Source organism: Ictidomys tridecemlineatus, chromosome 2 (genome assembly GCF_052094955.1).
Source record: "Ictidomys tridecemlineatus isolate mIctTri1 chromosome 2, mIctTri1.hap1, whole genome shotgun sequence".
NCBI lineage: Eukaryota > Metazoa > Chordata > Mammalia > Rodentia > Sciuridae > Ictidomys > Ictidomys tridecemlineatus.
In genome coordinates this window covers 6,388,557-6,410,667 of record NC_135478.1, presented here as the reverse complement: position 1 = coordinate 6,410,667, position 22,111 = coordinate 6,388,557, and the positions used below count along the sequence as shown (strand labels likewise).

At 35.5% G+C, this 22,111-nt stretch overlaps 2 protein-coding genes across 2 annotated transcripts in view; both read right to left on the bottom strand.

Annotated features, from left to right (window-relative positions):
- Positions 1–21,089, bottom strand: part of LOC101963399 (olfactory receptor 7E178) — a 29,021-nt gene extending 7,932 nt beyond the window's left edge. Inside the window, exons 1-2 of the mRNA XM_005342153.5 lie at positions 20,963–21,089; positions 2,404–2,456 (exon numbers count right to left, since the gene is read on the bottom strand). The gene's annotated coding sequence lies outside the window, so the exon portion shown is untranslated. The remainder of the gene's footprint in view (positions 1–2,403; positions 2,457–20,962) is intronic.
- LOC110597268 (olfactory receptor 7E178) lies at positions 8,118–21,084 on the bottom strand. The gene is made up of 2 exons (XM_040291103.2): positions 20,963–21,084; positions 8,118–20,054 (listed from the first exon to the last, which is right to left on the bottom strand). The coding sequence occupies exon 2, from the start codon at positions 10,235–10,237 to the stop codon at positions 9,407–9,409; it is 831 nt and encodes a 276-aa protein (XP_040147037.1). The 5' UTR covers positions 10,238–20,054; positions 20,963–21,084; the 3' UTR covers positions 8,118–9,406.
- Positions 21,090–22,111: the final 1,022 nt, after the last annotated feature.

Here is a 22,111-nt window from a genome sequence, read left to right as displayed (position 1 = left end):
TATGAAAACATCCTTTTTCTTAGAATATTAAAAACACTGAAAGAACTAAGACAGACCATGTGCACACTAAATCAAAGTTGATAATTCACAATGAGAAAACATTATTGAGTGCCAATTATCTTGCACTCAACATTATTGAATTTTCAACATTATTGAATTTCCTGATTTTCCTCTTTTGTAAATATAAATCCTCACTTTTATTGTTATTTATTAATTACTTAATGTCACTACTGTTTGACCTGATGGTTTAGTTAAATCCACATAATTCTAAATCACTGATCAGAAATATATTATTTTACACTACACCAATTGATGCCTAAGATTAATGAAATGTTAACACATCTGAAATTTTATATTTTAATATATCTCCTTATCTTTTATATATATGTACATAACCAAACATATCATTGAAATCTATCTAGCAATAATTCTTTTGAGATTATTCTCCAAGGAATTTCATTTTGTATCAGAAATAATATCCCCACTAGGCTCCAGTAGAGGAGACAGTGCCCTGAGATGGAAATCAGAATATCAACATTTTGGGCCAACATAATTGGCCTGTTATATTTTTAGAATGTATGTGAGTCTCCACCTCTCTGTTTGTACTCCCTATTGAAAGGGGGAGAATATCATTCATTTCTATGCCAAGGTAATGTGGAAGTCATTAACTGTTTCACCATACGTTTTCTAGATAAGCAATTCCATCACTTTGGAGATCGTGAATTTACTGAGTAGCAGCTTGCAAAAGGCACTGGATCCTGGAATAACGTGAACATATAAAATGTGTTACAACCGAAGGTTTACCTACACACTTTTCTGTCATTTTCTACTCATAAAATCTCTGCAGTTATCTTTCAATAATTGAGCATTGCAGATATTATTAAATGTCATTATAGGTCCAATGAGTCCCTAAAACAGATTCAGCTAGGAGCCGTTTTGACTTGTCTCTAGTTCTATGGAAGATTCCTGAAAGGAATGAAAGTATAGAGGAAAAAACACCACATGTGTTGGAGCCATGCTGAGTATGGCCATTATTTTGTGAACCAAGAAAAAACCTACTCAATATTTAAAGAAAGTTTTTATTGTTGATACTTCTTCTGTGCCCAAAATTGAATAGTTTCTGGGGAATCAAAAATGAAATAGTAACTCCTCTCCTTGTATGTAAACATAAAAGGACAAAAATTAAATGTTCCATTACAGAAACAGGGAAATGGTAACTTCAAATCAAAAGCTATTTTGATTGAATAGTATGAAGGTTGATTTTATTAAGATTAATGTCAAAGTTGCATTTTTTCCTTCTTGCATTTTAGTCCTTCACATACTCACAGGGATCAAGCTGTGCCTGTGTAATCTTTACTTAGTGTCATTGTACCAACTAGAAACTAACTTAGATGACAATCCTGTGCCTCAGACATATCAACAACCTTGCACTACATCACAGAAATAAGTAGAACCAACAGAATACAAAATTAAATTATCAATCTTTTGAGTTTGAAACACCAAAGCATTTTATTGTTTCCAAACTATCAGAAAATTGTAAGCTGAGGTCAAGAAGTCTTAAATACAGGCACATCTGAGGTACATTTGAAAACTCTCTCCAGCTTTCTGATGGAATGACACCAGGACATGACCTTATTTCTCTGTTTGAGACAAGTGGGGTGATGACAGGAATGGATGATATGAGATGAAAGGATAAACTGGACTGCAGAGAAGACAGAGTCTGTGGTGAATTATTGTGTGTCTATTGTTTTGTGGTCATAGCCTGTGATGCACAACTGTTCTACCTGGTACTGTTCATGCAACAGGTGTCTAACAGGTGCACTCTACTGTGGCCTACCTGGGATCTCGAAAGAAATATCTCCTGGAGTGAAAGAGAAGGAAATGGATATGAGGGTTATCAATTTCATGGCCTGCCAGGATTCTGCTGGCAAGAATAGCCTATGTTGAACAAAGACGGGTCATCTCAAACAAGGCTTCACTCTTTTCTACCTATCACCTAGTTCATGCCACACAAAATGATGGGCTCCTTCTTTCTTGTAAGCTAATAAAAGTGTTGGGGCATATGTCTTGTGAATGACTACACACAGGAAATGAAAAAAACTACATAGAATAGAGCTCAGCATCAGGCACATAGGAAGCCCTTCATAATGGTATATGATATTAGGGTTACTGTTGTCGTCTTCCTCCTCCTCCTCCTCATTATCATTATAAATGTCTTGGAGTGCTTATGGAACACTTTACATGGTCACACTTTCTGTTCTTATGAGGCAGATGTCTATGGGAGATGGAACCACTGTGGGGTGGAAAGTCAAGTATTGAAAAAGTTTTTTTGTTGTTGTTTTTTTGGCAGCGGGAGGGGAAATCACACCACAAACAAGACCACAATCTGCACATTGCACATACCTGAAGTTTGTACACTTTTCCGCCCATCGGCTGTTCCAGCTGACATATTACACCTGATGGTGAGAAAATAATGCTTCTGTTAGTCTTTCTCCCATCCTGTCTCTCTCAGCACTTACCTGGTTATCTTGCAATGTCTACTTGTCCAGGACCAATGACTGAAAATATGATGAACCTTCTCTTCCTGTGGCCTAAGGAAGCCACAAACTCCTCAGATTAACATGAGCACATTGATAGGAGCTTCTTGTCACATAAAACCATGGGAGGTACAGACAGGTATGGTGCCAACTGGACTGGAGCCATCAATTGAAGGACTGAAGGCACAAGATGGGTAATTGCTCTAACTTGATCTTGGTGGCTTGGTGCACAGAGGTCAAATTTGTCATACTGGTTCACATTAACCCAATTTCAAAGAACCTCCTACTATTAATGGGAGAAGGAAAATAAAGATAATGACCTCAATCATTTGGGGCCACTCTTCTACTCAGTATATAGCTTATGTACTATTCACTTCTCTCTTAGTTTTAAATCTATTTGCTTTTTATTTCGCCATTTCATTGTGTGAAAATACAAAATATAAAAACATTAATCATTTTGACAATTTTAATAACATAGTTCAATCGCATTAATCATATTCACATTGTTAGTTATACATCACCACCATACATCTCCAGAAATTTTACATTTTTACAACATAAATTGTATCTACTTTGAAAACTCTCCATTTCTACCTCGCTCCAAAGCAGCAACCACCAGTATTCTGTGAAAAATGATGAGAAGTTAAATCTATTAAAGTACAAAAATAATGTGCCCAAGGAAACAGAATTTGTGATTCTAGTTGTTTCTTTTTTCTGTCTTCTCCAACTAACATTAGGATTAGATGATAAAGGTTCTAGTTTAGATTGCTTTTCTGTGTAACTTCCTCAGGGCTCTTTTATGTCCCTGTTCCTCAGGCTGTAAATAAAGGGGTTCAGCATAGGTGTGACCCACAGTATATATCACTGAGGCCACTACACCCACTCTATGGGAATGTGAGACAGATGAACTGAAGGTCACTCCAATCACTGTTCCATAAAACACACACACACACACACACACACACACACACACACACATACACACACACACGAGACCAATAGGTGGAGAAGGCCTTATACTTCCCACCTAATGATGGAACTCTCTGAATGGAGGAAACAATTTTATAACAAGAGAAAAGGATCCCTGAGATGGTTAAAAAACTAAATATCGCACCAAAAAATACATCATATTACTGGTAAAGATATTCTAACAATTAAGATTAAGGACTTGAGAAGGGTCACAGAAGAAATTAGCAATTTCTACATTCTCAAGTAAGGAAATTTTTAGGCAATAAAATTGTACAGTTGTGAGTCAAAAAGGCTAAACAAAAAAGTACAAAACCAAGAAGCCACAGAGTCAGGGGTTCATAGTGATTGGATAATGTAATGGCTGACAGATGGCCACAAAGTGGTCATAGGCCATCACAGTCAGAAGTGTAGCATCCATACTCCAAAAAGGATAAAAAGAGACATCTGTGTCAGGCAGCCCACATAGGAAATGACTCTGCTGTGAGTTTGGATGTTCACAATCATCTTTGGGACTGCGGTGGAGGTAAAACCAATGTCAGCCAAGGACAAGTTGGAGAGGAAGAAGTGCATGGGGGTGTGGAGGTGACGGTCAGAGCTGACAGCCAGGGTGATGAGCAGGTTCCCGAGCACTGTAACCAGATACATGGACCAGAACAGCCCAAAGAGGATGGGCTGTAGGTCTGGATCATCTGAGAATTCATGAGATAGAATTCTGAGACATGTGTCATATTTTATGGTTCTCTATTGCTTGGACACCTTTTGAAAAAGGAAAGAGGGTTTAGAATAAAGAAGCATGTTGCCAGCATGTAGCAGTGTGTATATATTTTGATTCAAGCAGTTCAATAGAAAATTTCTTGCATTTAAAGACCATACACCTTCTACTGTATTTCCTAGTTAGGAAAAACCAATTTTTAGAATGTTTTCATTAGAAATATCTTAAATTTTAAAATAATTTATTATTATTATTATTATTATTATTATTATTATTATACACCTGTTTCTAATCTTACTTATATTAGACGGAAGTTCAGATGTTGCATCATCCACAAAGATGCAAGTGTTAAAGGGTGAATCCTATGGTGGTGCTCTTGGGAGTTGTTGGAACATAAAGAGATGGGTAGTAGTGGGTGCTTTGTGTGGTTGAGAGCTTGCTCTGGAATGGGATAGAGGGACCCCATCTGACTCCTCTTTCTCTCCATTTTTTTCCTGACTATACAGTAAGAATTTTTCTCTATTGCTTTCTCCCAACATGATATGTTGCCTGATCACAGGCTCAAAACAATAGGGTTCAATTAATCCTGGGTTGAACCCTCTAAAGTTGTGAGCTAAAATCATGCCTTTCTTATTATAACCTGTTATTTCAGGTATTTGCTATATTAACTGGAAGCTGGTTAACCCAGAGATACTCTACTGAAGATTAAGTCCAACATCATTAGAGATATCAAATTCATATTCATTGTAATATAGATAAGACCCTAAATACAGTATATAAAATAAGAAATATCCCTACTCCTTTAATAAGATAAAGAATTCTAATTAAAAGACATTAAAAAGTGATCAAAAATCAATTTATTGTACTTTTACAAATTACCTTCGCTTATAATAGTTATAAACAAGAGCCACGCCTGTGTTGTTATTGTTGTTGTTATTATTATTATTATAATCAAGAATTACCACAAAGTCCAAGCATCACAATCACAAAGTATGCTCTTTTTCCTGTTAAATTCATAAGGTTTCATAATTCCTTCACTTTTAGGATTTTGCTTCTTCATGAAAATAAATGTTCACTCAAATATGTGGATTGTCTTTAGAAGTCACTTAATACATAATCCTCACCCTTTGTCTTCAGTGTACTTCAAATTTTGAGAAATATGTACATAACCATGTGTACAATTATCAAGCATCCCAGACCACATAGATGGCATTAGTGTACCACATATGTTAATAATTAAACAAAAGTAAAAACTTTAGAACAGATTTTTTCATTGCGTTATATTATACAGGTTTGTTTGAATTAACTCCTTGTAATCAGAAGAATGCATCTTGTTTGGTCACTATTTGCTATTCTGTTTTTGTATTTTTTTTAAACTCTGTAATCCACAGTGGACTGTTAAAACTGCTTCACTTTACAATCATACTTAGCATACTGGGAGCTCCCAAAACCAGATTTGAAACAGCCTTTAAAACCTAGTTCAAAGGTTTCACATAATTGCTGTCACAGGGATTAGACATTCTCTTAACTTCATCTACCTGAAGGACACTCACTTTCATCATTGTGAATGGTTACATAATTATTTAACTGGAAAAATATATAAGATTCAAAGAATAAACATACCTGAATCAATTCCTCATGTGTTAAATTAGCATGATGATTAGACCTAAATAGTTATAAATGATTGAAACAGTATTTTTTTAATATTTAAATTTCTTAAACCAAGTGATTCTCAAGAGCAATGGATCCATGTATTTACCAAAGGTATTTCAAATATATTGATACTGTGTCTCTGAATAGAATGAATATCAGATAGAACTGATATTTAAGACTCTTGGTGGGTAGAAAAAAACCTGCCATAGAAAATTGTCCAACACTTAAAAAACGATCACTTAATAATAACTATTATTGTTCTCATCAATATCCACCCTGTATATTAAACACATAAACATTAATAATATTTGCCTCACCTCATATTTTGTAGAAATTTGTACTAATACCAGTAAAGCTTGTTTCACATGGGTCTTTGCATGATCATATTTCTTTCTTTTTAACTAGCTACACATGACATTACAATGATCTTGACAATTCATACATTTGAATCAAATGGGGTTTAATTTCTCATTTTTCTGATTGTACAGATTGCAGAATCACATTGGTCATACAGTCACCTATATACATACAGCAATCATAATGTCTATTTTATTCCCCTCCCCTCCCCTCCTAGCACTTTTCTCTATCCAATCTAATGTGACACACTTTTCCTTTTTTTTTCTCCTTACAACATCATACATGTATTCTGTATAACAATGAGAGTCTCCTTCCATCTTTTGTGCAATTCCCCTCCTCCCTCCTTTTCCCTCCCACCTCTCTTCCCTATTTAGTGGTAATCTTCCTCTCATGCTCTTCCTCCCTACCCCATTTTGAGTCACCCCCCCCCTTGTATCAGAAAAGACATTAGGCATTTGTTTTTTAGGGGTTGGCTAACTTCACTTAGCATAATCTGCCCTAATGCCATCCATTTTCCTGCAAATGCCATGAGCATGATCATAATTCTATGTAGACATTTCCCTCAAAACAAAGTTTTTGTAAATGTGGTGGGTAGATTTTCCTTTCATAGTTTCCATAACATTACTATGGATTTGTATACCATGAACAGTCTCCTAAATCTTAGCTGAACAGTATGCCACACAAGTTTTCACTAAAGTGATCTTAGTATCATAGCATTGTGTTTGAATCTCTCTGTAAGGAACATATATCTACTTCAAATATTTTTAGTGCACAACATTATCTGCAGGAAATACATACGTTTTCCAGTTAATCATTTTATATTTCTATAATTTAATATACATCTAATAAATTTAGAACACTTATTAAAAGTTTTCCTACAAAGTACCCAAAGCTCTTTTAAATTGTACCAATTATGCCTAAAACAAAATGATTTGCATGAATATTTTAAGTCTGAGGTACACACATGCTTTAAACACTTTTGAGGATGCATCATCTGACAGAGCAATCTCACTTTGCGTGTCAGTGTACTATTGTAGTGCTCCATGTAGTCAGCTCACAATAGCCAAGATAATCAGCCAAAGTGTCATTGGTGAACATGTAGTATATGTACACAATTAAATATTATTCAGATATGAAAAAGAGTAATTTGTGGCAATGTGGATTTAACTAGAGGACATCAAGTAAAAAATGTCAAGCATAGAAAGACAGACATTTCTCACTTGCATGTGGAAGACAGAAATGTAAGTTTCATTTAAATGGAGAGTAGAGTGCGGGCTCCCAAGGCTAGAGAGTGTAAGGGAGCATTGGAGGGAAATAGAAAGAGGTTTTTATTGAGTACAAAAATACTCTTATGAAAAAGAAATAAGTTCTTGCTTTCTATAGCAAAGTAGGATGTCTACAGCTAACAATAATTAATTGTATATTTTAAAGCAGCTAAAAGAATGGATTTTAGATATTTCCAACACAAAGAAATGCTCAATCTTTGAAGTGATGGACATGCAAATTGTCCTGATTTGATCATTCCACATTTATACATGTATTAAAATATCACACTGTATCCTGTAAAGACTGAACAGTGGATTTCATTTGGCATATTGGTGCATGTACATAGCAAAACTTGCTCAGTATTAATCTCCAATGCCTCCCCTTACCTTCCCTCCTCCCTCTCCCTGATCCCCTTCATCTACCCAAATCAGTTTCTTGATTACTTTCATGATATGATTTTTTTTCTTTTTTTAAAATTTTTATTCCCTCCAGCTTCACATATGAGACAAAACATATGATACTTGTCTTTCTGTCTCTGGCTTATTTCCCTGAACATGATACTCTCCACTTTCATCCATTTTACTGCAAATGACATAATTTCATTCTTCTTTAAACCTGAAAAAAAATGGCATCATGTATATGTGACATATTTTCTTTATAAATCTTTTGTCAACAGGAAACTATGCTGATTCCACAACTTGGCTATTATGAATTGAGCTGTACATATTAACTTCTTTTGTGTCTTCAATTTTTAGAGAACATTCTCATTTTATTTCCATTCTTTATAGTGGTAAAAATACATGAGAAAAAAACACCATTTTTATGTTTACAGTACTGTGGCATTGATTATATTCACATGTTGTTCAATTTCACCATCATGCATTTGTACAAAATTTTCCAATTCCCAAATTGAGCATTTGTGCATACTTTTAAAAGTCCCTATTCCTCTATCTCCAGTCAGCGTCCAACAACATTCTGCTGTGAAACAAGAAGAGGAATTAAGCACACAAACTGCAAATTAACATGCTGGGACGACAGTTCTATGACTTTAGTTTGGCTGCCTTTTCCAAACTAGATTCCTAATGGATGCCTCAGGACCTGAGTGAGGTTCGATTGTTCTGCTGTGGAGCCTCCTCATGTCCCTGTTCCTCAGGTTGTAGATGAAGGAATTCAGCATAAGAGTGATCACAGTGTACATCACTGAAGCTTCTGCACTGCTTCTGGGAGAATGTGATCTGACTGAACCAATGTACACCCCAAGATTAACTCATAAAGTAAGAAAAAAATGCCAAGTGAGACCCAAAGGTGAAGAAGGCCTTACTTATACTTCTCACCTGATGATGGAGTTCTCTGAACAACGGAATGAGAATTTTATAATAAGAAAAAAAGGATCCTTGAGATAGGATCTTGCAATAATTGCAAGATATTGCACCAAGAAAATAAACATCTATGCTATTAGTGAAAGTGTCAGAACAGACAATATTAATAAATAGAGAAGGTTGGCAGAAGAAGTTGGAACTTCCCACCTCCTTAAAATAATAAATTGTATAGCAAACCATTTTTGCAGCCAGGAGTCCAAAAGGCTGACCAAAAATAGTACTACAACTTAGAAGACTAAGTAAAGGGTGCAAAATTCAGACATTAATTATATTTAAATTAATGTTTAGTATTCAGTGATGTCCATCCCCAGTAATTTTTCATCCTCCAAAACTAAAATTTTGTATCCATTTTAAAATCCTCCCATTCTTCCTTCTCTAAAATATTACTGCCTCCATACTATGAAACATGATGATAATTAAAGCATACAAAGTACAAAACTAATGTGACCCAGGAGATATGATTCATGTGTCTGTATGTTTAGTTTTGCTGTATTTCCAAACTATATTCCAAATGGAAACCACAGGTCCTTAGATTAGACTATGCTGCTGTGGAGCTTCCTCAGGGTTCTTCTAATGTCCCTGTTCCTCAGGCTGTAGATGAAGGGATTCAGCATAGGAGTAACCACTGTGTACATCACTGAGGCCACTGCACCCTTTCTGGGAGAATTTGATACAGCTGATCCAATGTACACTCCAAAGCCTGTACCATAAAACAAGCAAACTACTGAGAGGTGAGACCCACAGGTGGAGAAGGCTTTGTACTTCCCACCTGAGGATGGGATTCTCATAATGGAGGAAATAATTTTATAGTAAGAGTAAAAGATTCCTGAGATGGGAAAGAAACCAGAGATGGTGACAACAAAACACATTACTATATTACTGATAAAAGTATCAGAACAGGAAAGATTAAGAAGTTGAGAAGGGTCACAGAAGAAGTTAGCAACTTCCATATCCTTGAAGTAAGGAAGTTGTAAAATGATCAAATTGTGCAACAGCGAGTCCAAAAGGCTAACTAAGAAAGACATCAACACTAAAGAGACACAGCGATGAGGGTTCAAGATGACTGAGTAATGCAGAGGGTGACAGATGGCCACAAACCGGTCATAGGCCATCACGGTCAGAAGCATATCATCCATACATCCAAAAATGATAAAAAGAGACATCTGTGTCAGGCAGCCCATGTAGGAGATGACTCTGCTGTGAGTCTGGATATTCCCAATCATCTTTGGAACCATAATGGAGATGAAACAGATGTCAGTCAAAGATAGGTTGGCAAGGAAGAAGTACATGGGGGTATGGAGGTGGGAGTCAGAGCTGACAGCCAGGATGATGAGCAGGTTCCCAAGCACTGTGACCAGGTACATGAACAGGAAAAGTCCAAAGAGAATGGGTTGAAGTTGTGGATCTTCCGAGAGTCCTAGGAGATGGAATTCTGAGAGATGTGTTATATTTTGTGGTCCTTTATTGTTTGGACACCTTTTGAGAAAGAAAAGCCAGTGGGAAAAAGAAGAGGCACCACGAATTCTGTATATAACTTAAATTCAATTATTCAACCTTCCACACTTGTGTTCCATGACTTTTAGAAACACTTCTGATTTTTGACATATCCACTTTTCCTAGAACTCTTTCATTATTTGTATCTGTGTTATTTACCTCTTGTTCACAACTACTTTAGAGACACTCAACCATGTAATATTAGAAGACCAAGCACATTACACACAACAAGTTTATGATTCCAGTTAAATAACAACCAGCTGTTTAAGATAAAATAGAGAATAAGACATATTCTTCCCTGTGTAGAAAAAAAATAATTTATATTGAATGAACTTTAGCCTGTGGAATACATCTCATTTTAATCAACAACAATGGTATAAGTTCAATTAACTTAGAATATTTGTAAACTAAGTTCTAGAAATGAAATATCTGCACATCAAATAAAAGTTGGCTGTTTGTAATTTAAAAAAAAAAAAACTTGCCATTTATCTGCTAGCAAATAAATCCCCTGTTCTTTGATTTTTCCAATTTCCCTCCTTCAAGGATATACTGGATCTGTCAAATATGGTTTACCTTCTAAAAATCATTTAATATATAAATTTTATCCTCTAGGGCCTTCCAATCTGCTTAATTGTTTTGCTGATCATAAACCTTCTTATATCTTAGCACCTCAACATCAGGAAGAGTCTCAAACCTTAGGTTTGAGCCCCCACTTTCTTATGTTTAGATTTTCACATCAATCCTTCCTGACATATGGATTACAATTGTCTCACTTCAACTACCCAAAGGCAAGTCAAGTTCGTTAATTTGTCAACTCTGATTTAATTGGAGAAAACTGTAAAGAAAAGAATAGGACACCTCTAGCGAGTTTTCTGATTTGCATAATGGAGATGAAATTACATACCATATAGGGTTGTTACAAGGAAGTGTTTAAAAAATCTTTTGTACTGTATAAACTAGTATTTCTCAGTTTCATTTATCAATACATTTATTGGCTAACTTTTTAAAATATTCAGATACAGTGACCACAAGCCAAATTAATTTAATTATACTACCTGCATGTGAAGTTCCTCATGACCCTTTCTTACACTAGAGTTGAGAACCACTGCCTTTGTGCACTTCAAAAAAGCTCCATAGTGATAAATTTTATTAATTTCAATAATATTCACTACCCCCATTAAAATAAAAATAATAATAATATATTATTCAAAAATAATATTTAAATGTTTTATTTGTGTATATTAATTATGCAGAATAGTGGGTTCTTTGTGGCATTTTTACACATGCACATAATTTAACCAATTTCACTCCCCAGTCCCCCCTTACCTTCTCACCTCTCTCATTTCCTTCTTTTACACTAATGGCCTCACTTCTGTTTTAGTGAGATCCCTATTACCCTTTATAGCTTCCACATAGAAAACATAAAACACTTGCCTTTCTGTCTTACTTTGCTTAACATGATACTTTCAAGTTCCATCAGGTTTCCAGAAAATGACATAATTTCATTTTTCTTTTTGGCTTAAATTTCTATTCTGTAGTCACTTTACATTCAAAAATCATATTTGATAAAAGATTTGATGGTTATCCATTAAATTTTAGTTTTTCATATCTAACAAGATTATATTCTCCTGCTCTTCTGTCCCCCCAAAGCAACTAATAACAGGAATTTGGTTAGTGTATTTTTCTGTCACTCTCCCCATGTCCTATTGACTTATGTGTCCATGAACACCATTTGAGAAAACTTCCCAAAGGAACTAAAACCCATTTCTCCTGAAATGTTTCTATAAAGTGCATATAGCTACTTCAAATGCTTTAAATGACTTACAGAATTATTTTGGGAAGGAATATCATTTAATTTTTATCATTATGACAGTCTTTTCAAAATTCTTATTCTCCCTATATCACAAGTGAGAATTTCTATGTAATATGTGTGTATTAGATAATGGTTGACTTCCAATAATTGAGACATGTACAGTTTTACTATTAATCACCTATATCATTTCAATAAAATATTTGTTACTATCAATATATTCTATTATTGTTAAGATACACCATAAAAAATATCCCTGCAGTAGATCTAATAATAATTTTTCCATGGTGTCATGCTAATAGATTTCATCTCCTATAGGAATATTATTTCCATTGGCTACAGTAGAGGAGGGAGACAAGTAGGGAGACAAGAAATGAACATCTTTATTTCAAACCATTAACCTGCTCTAATCTGTAGAATGTGTATAAATCTTTGCACTTCTCTGAACTTATACTACTTAATGGAAATGGAAAGAATAACACTTATCTATTGTACATATCTGACATATTAGGGAAGTTTAGAATTTAATAAATATTTGGCCATCGTATTTAAAGAAATAAAGAACTGAATTCTTATGAAAATGTGAATTTATGATAAATGCAATTGTCAAAGGGTACTCATTCCTGGGATAACTGGAAACTCTAAACCGTGTCTTACTCCAAGCAATAAGAATCATATAGCTCCTTCTCTATCTGCAACTTTTTGTCATTCTATACCCATAAAAACCTTTACCATAGTCAGTGAAAAACTAAATATTGCAGGTGCTGATAACTGGAATTATTGAACCAATATGTCCATGACATAGACATAAAAAGAGCTATTTTATCTTATCCCCAGTTCTATGGGACACTCTTGAAAGTGATGAAAGTATAGAAAGAAGAAAATCATTTGATTATGGCCATTTTCTGTGAACAAAAAAATGATCTATTGAATATTTATCTGTAATTTTTTTGGTGATGCCTACTTTTTGGTGAACAAAGAATAGGTACTAAGGAATCAGAAATGAGAGTTAGTCATTTCTCACCAGATATATAGCATATAATTACATAATGACAAAAATAAAATGTTCTACTACAGATATAGAAAAAGAGTAGCTTCAGGTCACAGGACATTTTTGTTGAATGGTATGAAGGTTAAAATCATCATTATTAATGCTATAGTCTAAATTTTATTTTGCACTTATTTCATATATCCATTTATCCATTCTATATTAATCATATAGAGAGAATGTTTCATCTGTAATCCTTACTTGGTGAAGTTCTATCAACTATAATTCAACTCAGATGATCATGCTGAGTGTCAGAGATACCAAATATTTTCCCTACATAACAGAGATAATAAGTGGAGGGTTGGGGATAGACCTCATTGGTGGAGCACTTCCCTAGCACAAATGAGGTCTTGGGTTCAATCCCCAATAGTAATCTAAAGAAATAAAGATAAAGAAGGGGATGAGGAGGAATTCAGGAGGGAAAAGGGAATAAAGGAAGGAAGTAAAGAAGGAAAGTAAATCTAACAGCATTACAAATTATATTGTCAGTCTCTAGATCTGGAACACTGAAATGTTTGTTTCTCAATCATCAATTTTAAGGAGAGGCCCAGATACATTAACCACAGATACATCTAAAGTGAATTTTAAGGTCTCCAGATTCCTGACTAAGAGTGCCAGGAGCCAACTTTATTGAGATAGAGTGGCAGATTGTAAGAATGATGGAAGACCGAGAGAGCTGCACACATGTCTCAAGATGAGGGGGAGAGAGGTCTGTGCTGAAATACACATTATTGCTTTGTGATCACTGCCTGTGACCCACAGTTCTCCTGCCTATAGCTCATGCAGCAGATGCAGAATACAACTCATTTTATTCAACAACAATGGTGTAAGTTCAATTAATAAAATAAAGATGACTCCACTGTGATCTACCTGAAACCTCCAGAGAAAAGAAAACAGGAAGCAAGCAGTCTCTCCTGGAGTGAGAGGGAAGTGAACAGCAGGTTGAGTGTCAATAGCACAACATGCCAGCATTCTAACGGCAAGAATGACATGGGTCCTAATCATATTTATTCAAGTAAGGCTTCCTTCATTTCTACCTACCTAGCTAGTGTTCATTACACAAAAAGGTGCTCCTTCCTTCCTGTAAGAATTAAAAATGTAAGAGTCTATATTTGGAGAAAACTATGTACATGAAATGAAACAGTAAGAGTAAATGATGTTATGCCTATTGTCATCTTCCTCCTCATCACCACTGTCTGAATGATGAAGGTTTTGGAATGCTTATGAAACCATTTACAGGAACCAGTTTTAGCTAATATGGGTAAGATGTCTATAGAAGGAGAACTGGTGGGGTGGAAAGCATTACTTTGGATGAGATTTTTTTTCACCTTCGCCACAAATAACATTGAATTTAAAGTTAACATATCTGATTTTTCATATAGTTATTCTCCCTTCTGCCAACTGTAGTTGTTGTGTATTTGAATAATAAAGAAATAACACTTCAGTTGTCAGTCCTTCCTCTATCCCTGACTCCCTCAGCACTTACTTGGTTACACTCTGTGTCTGCTGACTCATGACCAAGTACTATGGATCCAACACTCGTCCTCTGCCTGAAGCCCAGTGAAGGTTCAGACTCTGTCCTCACAATTGATATGAATATGTGACAGGAGCTTTCTGGTGTAGAAAACCATTGGAGAGCAGACACAGATATAGAGTCCACTTGACTAGAATCAACATACTGAAGGCTGAAGACACAAGTTGAATATTTTCTAGTATATGCCCTTGGAGTCTCAATGCACAATGCTCATAATTAGACAAATTGGTCTGTTATCCCAACCTCTGTGGAATTAATAGATATTAACGAGAAAGAAGTATTAGAGAAAAAGAATGTCCACCAAAGATTTTAAACCTTCATGTACTCTGGAGGATGCTCATGTGTAATATTTACTTCATTTATATCTTTTTTTAAAGAGTAATCTTTATTTTATTCCATTTGTTCTGTGCTAAAGTACACATACAAGAATTTACCATTTTATCACTTTAAAATATACTCCTTGGTGGCATTAATCTCATTTACATTTTTGTGAAACTATCAATATTATCCATCTCCAGAAAGTTTTTATTTTCTCAAATTGAAACAGTGCCTATTTTTAAAAAATTCACATTACTCTCTTCCACCAACTGTGGAAATCATCTCTATACTAAATAAGATGGTGGAAGTTAAAAATGTTAAACTACAAAAACAATGAAACTAAGAAACTAAGAAAGAAAGCAGGATTTATAGGTATAGATAGATTTGTTGCCTTTTCCAACCAATATTCTAAAAGGAAGCCACAGGTCCAGAGATTAGACCATTCTGCTGTGGAGCCTTCTCAGGGAACTTTTCATGTTCCTGTTTCTCAGCCTGTAGATGAAGGGATTCAGCATGGGAGTGACCACAGTGTACATCACTGAGGCCACTTCAACCGTTTTTGGAAAATGTGATACAGCTGAAGCAAGGAATATTCCAATTTCTGTTTCACAGTGTAAGCAAGCAACTGATAGGTGAGACCCAGAGGTGGAGATTACTTTATACTTCACACCTGATGCTGGGATTCTCAAAATGGTAAAAACAATTTTATTGTAAGAGAAAATTATACCTGAGAAAGGAATAAAACCATACATGGCACCAACAAAATTTGTGATTATGATTTTCGGTAAAGGTATAAGAACAGGCAAGACTAAGGAATTGAGAAGGATCACAGAATAAATTGGAAATCTCCACATTCTTGAAATAGGATAAGATTTAGAATTAATTATCATAGTAAAGTTAATCACGATACTGTTTGACCTAAATATTCTGTGACCTTGTGTTATGGTTTTTCTAGTCCTCTAATTGCAACTTTTTGTTCTTATATAAGTAAATACTGAATACTTGGAGAAGAGTGACTGAATCATTCATTTTGGGATTTCCCAGAGCTAAAATAAATCTTCCTTGGCACAGAGGATGTATTATTCATTATCTGTTTAAGCCTTGCTCAGTATAGTTGTGTCAACTAGATATTAATTCAATGACAACATAGAGTCTCAGAGATATAAAGAACTTGCTCTATGTCACACAGAAATCAGTGGAGCCAACATTGAATTTTAGTCTGAGTCCTACTTTGTTCCTCTTAATTGTTTCTTGATCTCCTGAACATTAAATCAGTGTTCTAGAAGACTTAACCACAAGTACATCTAAGGTACATTTTTAACTCTAGTTTCCTGAGTAGGAATGGAACTCAAGACCTTGACTTGAGTTTTGTGACTTGTGGAATGATTGCAAGAGTGGATGAAGAAGTGGGTGACTGAAGTGAAGTGGAGTGGGGACGAGAAAGAAACTTTCCATGGCCTGTCATGTGTGAACACTTTCTGTGACCTATTTTTAAGTCTACTAGGTATATGCCAAGGAGCAGGAGTGAATTCTTTTATGTATTATGAGGTAAGAGGAAGAGCTAAAGGCCTTCCCACATTCCTTACATTCATAGGGCTTATCTCCACTGTGAATTCTGTTGTGTTCAGTGTGGTGGGAAGAACTACTGAAGGCTTTCTCACATTCCTTACATGCATAGTTTGTCTTTTCACTATGAATCTTCATGTGCTTCCTGAACAAGGAGGAGCAATGGAAGGCTTTCATACATTCCTGGTCCCCTTGTCTATATAATATGGAAGCTCAGGTGAGTACTCCCAAAAGTACTAGAAATGCTGGTCCCCTAGGACTCCAGTAACAATTTTTCCAATAATTCTGATAATTAAAGTAGGTGTCAAAGATTCAATATTTCAGTTTCATTTGAGGAAAAAAATCATCTTGACAAAATTTTTTGTGAGACCACAATTTTTGACCTAGGCTTATGTATACACATTTCTTAAATCAAAACATTTTAAGTTTCTCCCTTGAGGCACTACCTACTATTATATGAAGGGCACTCACCTCAAATGTCTCTCATGGCTTTTGTTCTAATCACCAACACCACCAGATTCCCCATTTTCATACAAATTAGAGGAACCACTTCTTTTCAATCTCAATATTTTCTGTTCATTGGATAATTTTTCTCTATCAGTATCTCAAAGAGCAACTAATTCATTAGCAGTATTAAGTAGAGACTCAAAATGTGAAATAAAAATATGAAGGCATTTGAGAGCAAAGGACTTTTAAAAGTGTGGCTGTTTCAGGAATTTGGGTATTAACAAGCAAAACAGTCAAATGGTAAGCAATTCACTAAGAAATAGTTCAATGAAGACTGATGCTGATGATAACATTACTAGAATATTATTATGAAACCAAAGAGAAAGGAACAGAATAAAAGGTACATACCAAATATTCACTTAAAAAGAGAGTATAAAGGGATTCTTTGACAAGAACAAAAACAGCGTGAGAGCATTGATAAAAAGTCTAAAGATCAATTAGAGCTATTTGTGGAAGATCATCATCCTCACAAAACGAACTACTTCTACTTGATTATTTTCCCCTCCAAGACCAGTTTATCCCAGAGATTCTTGCTTTCCTGGTGCTGTTCAGTACAGAAGCTCTGGATATGCCCTCTTTTGGCTGTATGCAGTTCTTCCTCTTGTAATCACTGGGAGATCAGATGGAGTGTATGTAGTGGGTACCCTGCACAGGCAGGAGGCATATCAGGAGGGAAAACAATGAAGAAATACACACATTTCCTAAGATGGGGCCAAAATTTTGGTATTCTGATACTCTGAAGTTGGTTAAGTGTAAGTTTCACTTCAGCAAAATGTCAAATATATGAAAGAAAAAAGAAAAGATAAAGGAAAAGAAAAAACAGAGATGGGGAGATAAAAGCAGCCTCTGATGTGCGTAAGTGATCTGAAATTTACACATGAGTATCAATATTACTATAAGCTTGTCTGATACAGCCAGGACATTTTATTTTCCTAATGAACATAAATAATCTCAGAATACCAAGCTTTTCCAAGACCATGATAAATAAACAAAATAAGGCCACTTCATAATTCTATCTAAGGACAGTCAAAAAAAAAAAAGAAACAAACAAAGAGAAAAGGCAATATTCCACTCTCAAAATATTCAATTGCCTCTGTTTTCTGTCAGATACAAGCTAAAGTGACCTCTTATGTACAGGTTGAACACTGTCCACCCCCATTAATGTCCAAATACATCAATGGAACAGAATAGAAAGGCCATAAACAAATACACATAAATACAGTTAGCCATCTATATCCACGGACTCAATCATGAACATAAAATATTAGGGGAAAAAATTGACGTCTGCACTAAAAAGGTACAGTCTCTATTTCCTTGTCATCATTCGTTGATCAATACAGTATAACAAGTATTGACAGGTTTCCGTTGTATTATGTTTTGGAAGTAATCAAGAAATTATTTAAAATATATGAGAAAATGTGAATATGTTGCATACAAATACTATATCACTTTAAATAAGAAATTAGAACACACAAATTTTATCTCTGAGAGGGATTTACTATGGATACCAAAGGATGACTGTGAGTCAACTGATCTTTCAAAAGGGAACAAATGCAGTAGTTTTTTTAAAAATATAGTTTTTCCTAAAGTTATGCTGCTGGAATAACTGGAAACACAAGTAAAAAAGTGAAATATTCACAAGCATTAACCTAAAATTATGTAAGTGTAATATAGAGTTAGATAACTCCTAGAAAATACAGTGAAAAATCTAGATGACCTTGGCTTGGCATAGACATCTTAGATATAATACCAAAAGGATTGATTCTTGAAACAACAATTGATACGCTAGACTCTATTAAAATTAAAAATTTATCTTCTGCTAAAGATTTTCAAGAAAATAAAAAGACAAGCCACAGCTTAGAAGAAACAATTCCAAGAGATTCATTTGATAAGATACTGTTCCAAAATACACAAACAGCTTTTAAGTTCAACAATAAGAATCAACAGTCTTATAAAAACATTGGCCAAAGACCTTCAACTGACACCTCACCAAAGAAGATATACAAATGGCAAATAAGTAAATAAAAATATGTTTCACATCATACATTATCAGGAAAATGCAATTTCGAACAATGAGACACCACTGTAAATCTATTAGAATAGCCCACATCCACAATATTGACAATGTCAAATGCTGGAAAGCATGCAACTTGGCAAAAAAATCCACTTTGGAAGATGGTTTTTTGGTTTCTTATAAAATTAAACATATTCTTACCATATATTCCAGCAATTGTGCTCCTCAGTATCCACCCAAAGGAGTGGAAAACTTACATCCTCACAAAAAGTTGCACATGAATATTTATGACAGCTGTAGTCATAACTGCCCCAATGTGGAAGCAATCAAGATGTCACCAGAAGGGGAGTAGATCAATACAATAAACAGTGGCATATCCTGATGGTGAAATATTATCAAGCACTAAAATCAGCTATAGGTCATGAGAAGACATGAAAGAAATTTAAATGCATATTATTAGGTGAAAGAAGCCAATCTGAAAAGGGGTACATGCAATATGATTCCAACTATGTGATTTCCTGCAAAAGGCAAAACTAGAGAGAATTTAAAGGTCAGTGGCTCCCAAAGGATTAAGGAACATGAAAGATAAAAAAGGTAGAGCACAGAGGATTTTTAGGGCTGTGAAACTACTCTATGGAATTCCATAATGGTGGGTACATGTCATTATACATTGTCCCAAAAGCCAAAGAATGTACATCACCACAAGTGAGTGCTAACATATCCTGTGGACTCTAGGTGATGATGATATGTCATGTAGGTTCATTCATTTTAACAAATTTACCACTCTGGTGGTGGATGCTGATAGTGGAAGAGGCTGTCCCCAGGTGGCAGCAGAGATAGGGCAGATCTCTCCACCTTCCAGTAAATTTTGCTGTGAACTTGAAACTGCTCTAAAAATAAATAAAGTGAAAGGAGGAGAAAGGTAGGTAAGTAGGTTTAGTCTATAGAAATACAGTCTTTGCAAAGAAAAATCAAGTCAAAATGAGATTAGTATGTTTACAATGAGCCCTAAATCCAATGACCAGCACCCTATGAGGAGAGAGATACAGGTACACAGGAAAAAGATGACTGAGGCAGAGACTGAGTGATACATCTATAAACCAAGAAACACCAAGCAGTGCCAGCAACCACCAGAAGCTAGAAAGAAACAGGTAGGGACATTTTCCCTAGAGCCTTTAGAAAGAATTTAGCCCTGATGACATTTGGAATTAATACTCCCAGCTTCCAGAAACACAAGAATAAATTTCTGAACTTTTTATGGTACTTCATTCCAGAGGGGCTAAGGAACAAATAAAGGTATTTCCACAAAATCATCCCTGAACCATAAAAGAAAAGAAAAAATCCTATAATTGGTACTTTCTAATGTCCTCTTACTAGGATGCCCCATAAATCCCCACAGGGTATGCTCTCCCATGACACACTGCAAAATAACCCCACTTCTTTAACTATAGATGTTCTCCTGGTGGTAAAGGGTAAAGGGCATTCACAGCAGTTAGAATCCTCAAAGGTCTCAAAGCACAACCTCTCCCTGTGCCCCAGAGTAATCCATGAATGCCTACACTAACAATACTTAATAAGCTTCAAATTTTTCAACCACAAGAAAAATAAAAAGCAAATTTAATATACTGATGTTTATTTTCTTAAAGAAGCCTCCAGATCATAAGCACCCTATAGTCAGTGACCACGTCTGTCTTATTTACCAAGCACCCCCATTCCTCAGCACAAATCCTAGAATAAGGTCAACTAGTAGACAAAATTGTTTTCTAAACCACTACATGAACAACATTGCCAATCTTACCTAGGGAGGCCAGGTTCCGGAAGGTTTCCAGCAACACATCTCTATAGAGGCTCCTTTGAGCAAGATCCAGCAAAGCCCACTCCTGCTGGTTAAAGTCCACAGTCACATCCTCAAAGGTCACCGAGTCCTAAAAGATGCCACAAATTCTGTTCAGAAAGGTACAACTCCTCCAGTGTGATAGATGAGGCTGACAGCACTGGGGACCTGAGAATCAATTCAGGGGAAGCTCAGAAGATTTTATGGTCTCCCAGAGTCTATGTCAGGACTCAGTCAGCAGATCTCTTTCCCTTTCTACTCACACATAACTTAGTGACTGAACAAATCCTGTCTCACAGCCTTTATACTCCTAAAACACTAAATTTCTCTCAGCAATTTATAGTAATAAGATCACATAGTCACTCTTACACCCTTTCTCTCTGTAGCACAAAACACTTCTAATACCAGACGTGTGTGGGATTTCTCACACATATGGACCAAGCCATTCTCCAGCAGATACTAACTGAATATCTTCCAATTCAATTAAATAATCACAGTGTCTAGCTGGAGGTAGCATCATACCACAGGTTTATGATTTGGTCCCATAGAACTGCTAGTTCAAAATTCAATCACAAATAGTAGTTTGTCACTATACTTCTGATCAAGTGGCTATAAGTCAAGGTTTCCATGAGCTTTCCTTGAGTTCAATTAATCAACTGGAAGAGCTCACATAATTCAAAAAATGTTTCCTTGTGTTTAAAGTTTATTATAAATTATATTACAAAGTACATGGAAACAGCCAGATGAAGAGAGAGAAGTAGGCAGGAAGTGGAACAGAGTTTCCATGCTTATTGAGTGCCATGCTCCAGGAACCTCCACATGTTCAGCTACCAAAAGCTCCATAAACCCACTCTTACTGAGATTTTATGGAGGCTCCACTAGTAGATATGACAGATTAAACTGTTGGCCACTGGTGATTAACTTCAGATCCTCTCCTGCCTCTGGAAATTAGAGAGCAGTGTTGAAAAGTCCCACCTCTTTAATTACATCTTCATCTTTCAAGAACAACCATCCCAAGGTTATTATATCATTATCCTTATTAGCATCCAAAGTTACCTTTATCCCTTCAGCCATGCCCCAGATTTTAGGAGCTCTATGTCAAGGACATTGGTC

Excerpts from the sequence above, each read along its gene's own strand:
- LOC110597268 (XM_040291103.2), bottom strand. The coding sequence starts at position 10,237 with ATGTACCTGGTCACAGTGCTTGGGAACCTGCTCATCATCCTGGCTGTC.